Source organism: Triticum aestivum, chromosome 5D (genome assembly GCF_018294505.1).
Source record: "Triticum aestivum cultivar Chinese Spring chromosome 5D, IWGSC CS RefSeq v2.1, whole genome shotgun sequence".
NCBI classification, from domain to species: domain Eukaryota; kingdom Viridiplantae; phylum Streptophyta; class Magnoliopsida; order Poales; family Poaceae; genus Triticum; species Triticum aestivum.
Window position 1 is genome coordinate 382905156 of NC_057808.1, and position 4373 is coordinate 382909528.

General features: G+C 51.0%; 1 protein-coding gene across 1 annotated transcript; it reads right to left on the reverse strand.

Moving 5' to 3' along the window:
• Positions 1–325: 325 nt before the first annotated feature.
• On the reverse strand, positions 326–1843 carry LOC123126334 (premnaspirodiene oxygenase-like). Its single transcript, XM_044546690.1, has 2 exons — positions 1190–1843; positions 326–952 (listed from the first exon to the last, which is right to left on the reverse strand). The coding sequence occupies exons 1-2, from the start codon at positions 1841–1843 to the stop codon at positions 326–328; spliced, it is 1281 nt and encodes a 426-aa protein (XP_044402625.1).
• Positions 1844–4373: the final 2530 nt, after the last annotated feature.

A 4373-nucleotide genomic window follows, 5' to 3' on the forward strand; every position in this document is an offset into this window, starting at 1 on the left:
TATCACTATTTTTTTTATCCGAGTATCGCTATTTTGGCCATATGAGCTGCACAAGTTTTTTGGGCAGCATTATTCTATGTTGTCGTTGGACTGTCAATGTGTAGATATGACGTGAGGGACATCACAACAATGTGCATCATTTTTTTTTGTAGAACATATCTTGTTTTATTTTGTAGTTGTGTGAATTTTTTGAAACATGCAGTAGAGCTACATGTATATTATTCATTAAGAAAAGAAGGGTATTACAACACTAAAGAAGGCACAACCCCTACAACTCCATAAACAGAGCCCTCATGCACCCAGCCAACAAGGAAACGCCAAAGGGTCAATACTTGAGGTGAAGTGGAGCGTGTATGCTGGGGATCAACCGAAGTGGCTCCTTTCGGACTACCGATAAAACACCGAATGATGTCTCGCTCATGTCGAGGTCTTCCGGCGCCATGCCACCAGGAAGCGTCCAGTCAAAATAGAACAGGAGTTGCGCCAAGCAAAGCTCGACGCCGGCGAGCCCAAACTCTATCCCTGGGCACATTCTCCGGCCGGCGCCGAACGGCAGGAACTCAAAGTCGCCCCCCTTGAAGTCGACGCTTGTGCCAAGGAATCTCCCGGGACGGAACGCCTCGGCGTCCTCCCAGTACCTTTGGTCCCTGCTCATGGCCCACGCGTTGATGACCACCCTGCTGCCGGCCGGAATTGTGTAGCCACCAAGACGGCACTGCTCCTTGCAGACCCTGGGGATTAGAAGAGGCGCCGGCATGTGCAGCCGCAGCGTCTCCTTGACGACAAGCCGGAGGTAGCTGAGTTGTCCGATGTCGCACCAACTTGCCTCTCCCTGCATTTTTGTCCTCACCTCGTCCTGCACTTTGGTCATCTCCTTGGGGTTCTTCATTAGCTCTGCGATCGCCCACTCTATCGTTGACGATGATGTCTCTGTGCCCCCGGCAAACATATCCTGCAGCGTGTCCATTTCAATCCAATAGTTAGTTCTGTGCAGAGTTAATCGACGGTTAATAATTCCTTTCTACTCTTTTCGTCTCATGATATAGTATAAGACCGTTTTGACACTACAATAGCTTACAAAACGCTTTTATATTATACTCCCTCTACTGATCTAAACGCTTATCTTTCTTTACGGAGGGAGTAGCACGGAGGGCGTACGTCGTAGTGGTTTGGATATAAGATACCATACCATTATGACAGCCTTGATGTTGTCGTGTGTAATGGGCACGTCCGTGTCTGGATGTTCCATGGCGTCGAGAAGCACATCTAGCATGTCCTCAGCTGTGTCCTTCATCTTCTTCTGCCGAAGCCGTTTGCGCTCCCCAATGATGTCTTCGAGCAGCTTGTCGACCTGACGGTGCACCCGTCGCAGCCGGTGCCTCATCAGAACGTTGAGGAAGCTCAACGACGGGAAATGGTCCGACAGGTTGAACCCCGACGCCAGCTCCAGGCCCTTCTTTAAGATGGAGCCCCTGTGCTCGAATGTCTCGCTCAATGCCGTCCTGCTCACGATGGTGCTGTTGAGGGCCTCGACCATGGCCCGGAGGTCGATGGCCTTGCCCGGAGGGTGTCGGGCGATACTCTCCAGGAGACGACGTGTCTCCTCCCTCCGTATGGGAGCGAAAGACCTGACCCGGTTCGCGCACAGGAGCTTGACGACGCACACCTTGCGCAGCCGGCGCCAGGAGGGGCCGCCGGAGGAGAAGGCGACGTCGGCGCAGCCGTACAGCAGAGCTTTGGGCCCGGCTAGCTCCGGGCGGTGGGCGAAGTTTGCGTCCTGCACCTTCATGACCTCCCTGGCCGCCTCGCGGGACGAGACGACGACGAGGCCGACCTGCCCCATCTGCAGGTGCATCACCGGGCCGTGCTCGCGGCCGAGGCGAGTGATGGCGTGGTGCGGGAGCTCGCCGGTGGCCAGGTGGTGAATGCTGCCGATCAGCGGGAGCTTGGACGGGCCCGGCGGGAGAGGCGCCTCGCCGGCTCTTGTGCTGGCCGACGTGGAGCCAGCATTCTGGATCATCAAGACTATTGCTCGCATTATGCACACTACTGCTACAACGAGCGAGATTAACGGTAACATTTCCATGTTCGATCGTTGTACGTGCCAGATTACATGCTAGGGCTGCAACATTTATACTGATCTGATCGACCATGCTCCATGCATGTAAATGTCTAAGCTCAGACTGCATGCATGCCGTGTAGACTCGTCATGCATGGTTGGAAAAAGCACGTATCATTTGTTCCCGGAGGTTTCTTCCTGCTTTTTTTGGTCTGCATGCACAAGCGACGTCACCGTTGTCCGTCCCGTACGTTTTAGACGGCTTTGAATTGAATTATAGCTCTTTTTTTCGTGAGCATTGAATTATAGCTGTTAACCATGCAATTAGGGGCTGCCGTTGACGGCATCACCAACGTTGGCTGCGGACCGGCCACCGCATCCGTCCATAAACCGGGGACTAATCCGGAGAGACACTGATGTGAGAGCTAGTCACACAACCGTTACCGCAAATGTCCGCCGCTATTAACATCTTCCGCAAATGTCTGCCGCTATGGTACTAATCCATGGGTTAGTACCTTCCGTCAAGCATGAAGAAAGGCTTCCGTCAAAACATGTGTGATTATAGAGTAGCTTCGGCCAAAGACCAAATACTTGCATGCATGGATTAAAGTTTGCTTCCGCCAAGCATGAAGAAAGGCTTCCGTCAAAATATGTGTGATTACAGAGTAGCTTCTGCCAAAGGCCAAATACTTGCATGCATGGATTAAAGTTTGCTTCCTCCAAACACTTGCATGATTAAGTTTGCTTCCACCAAATACTTCCATGACTATTAAGAAAAAAATGAAACAATGCATGCTTTTTTTTTAGGGATGAAACAATGCATGCTAATTTGTAGCTTCCGCAATGCAATGCTAATTAGTAGCTTCCGCCATCCAATGCTAATTAGTGTGCATGCTAATTAGTAGAAGCTTTCGCCAAATATATGCTTTGATTAAATGGATCAGCCAAATTAGTGAACCTTCCGCCAAATGCATTCTTTGCTACGGAAAACTAATGCTAATTAGTAGCTTCTGCCAAACGCCAATGTTAATTGCCAGCCTTCCTGAGGACGGGGCGTCGACCCGTTGGCTGGGCAGCTGAGGTTGCTGCCAGCCCACCCGAGTTCGAGTCCCGACACGGACGCGCGGTGCTCACGGAGTTTCTCCTATAAAAAAAGCCAACAAGGGTTAGCCCTTGGGTTGGTCTCATTTTTTTTAATTGCCAGCCTTCCGCCACGGTGCGTGACGGCATTAGATTGGCCAGGACTCCCGCAAAGCCGTTCTAGTTTGCGGAGAAACAGATGTCCAAAACGCTCTCCGAACCGATAAAACTGGGTACCGTGTTGGATGACAAACCGCGTCCGAACAACACGACCTGAAAGAATGCGGGCGATTTGAGGGTCGGCTTTGAAGATGCCCAACCCGTACACCAAGCAAAACAACATAGAAAAAGAGAAAGCAGCCAGGCCCACTACATACACACGATGTACATCTCAATTTGGCGGTCAATTTCTCCATCCAGGCCAGTCGTCCGAACTACTCCCTCATTAGTGTCTGTCAAAAACACTCTTATGTAATGAGACGGAAGGAGTAATTCGAGAATATCGGCCAGCGGCTGCTAAGCCCGACCGGGCGATGACCGGTTAAATTACTCCCTTCAAATTAAGTCTTGTTTATTCGGGTACCCGTCAAATTAAGACGTCGCTCTGCAGAGCTAATCTGTTGGTTAAATGGGAGTGCCTAGAACTCATTTAGATGAGATATAATTTGGTCTCATTCACCTTGAAAACGAAAACAAAAACAACCCACGTCAGCACACACGCATCTTATAGCATCACATCCAATGGCTATAAAAGGTGAATGAGACCAAACTATATCTCATCTAGATGAGTTCTAGCAAAACTGTTAAATGCCTCCATCCAAGTCAGTCGTCCGAACTAATTGGGAATATCGGCCAGCGGCCACCCTAGCGCGGCTGCTAAGCCCGATCAAGCAATGACCGGTTAAATTACTCCCATCAAATTAAGTCGTCGCTCTGCAGGAACTAATCGGTTGGTGCGGTGGTCTAACTTCCATCAACATCGCGCTAGACGTTAGCTTCGGGGCGTCTGGAACGGCGAAAGTCTACGACATGTGTTCTTTTGTGTACGACCCTGATAGTGGGTACCAGGTAGCTCGGGCTACACAAAACCGAACTCCACCCAGAATGACCTCAGGTCCGGTGCCCGTGATGGTGACCACGACCGCAGTAGCCGCCGTCCATTTGCAGTAGCTCGTCGGAGGACTCGAGGAAGCAGCTACCTACCAAGTCCACGGATCACACGGCTCAGCGCCAG

Bases quoted from the DNA above. Each gene is read 5' to 3' on its own strand.
- LOC123126334 (XM_044546690.1), bottom strand. From the start codon at position 1,843: ATGGGGCAGGTCGGCCTCGTCGTCGTCTCGTCCCGCGAGGCGGCCAGG. The intron at 953-1,189 runs GTATGGTATCTT...GACACGCTGCAG, and splicing joins ACATCAAGGCTGTCATAATG to GATATGTTTGCCGGGGGCAC.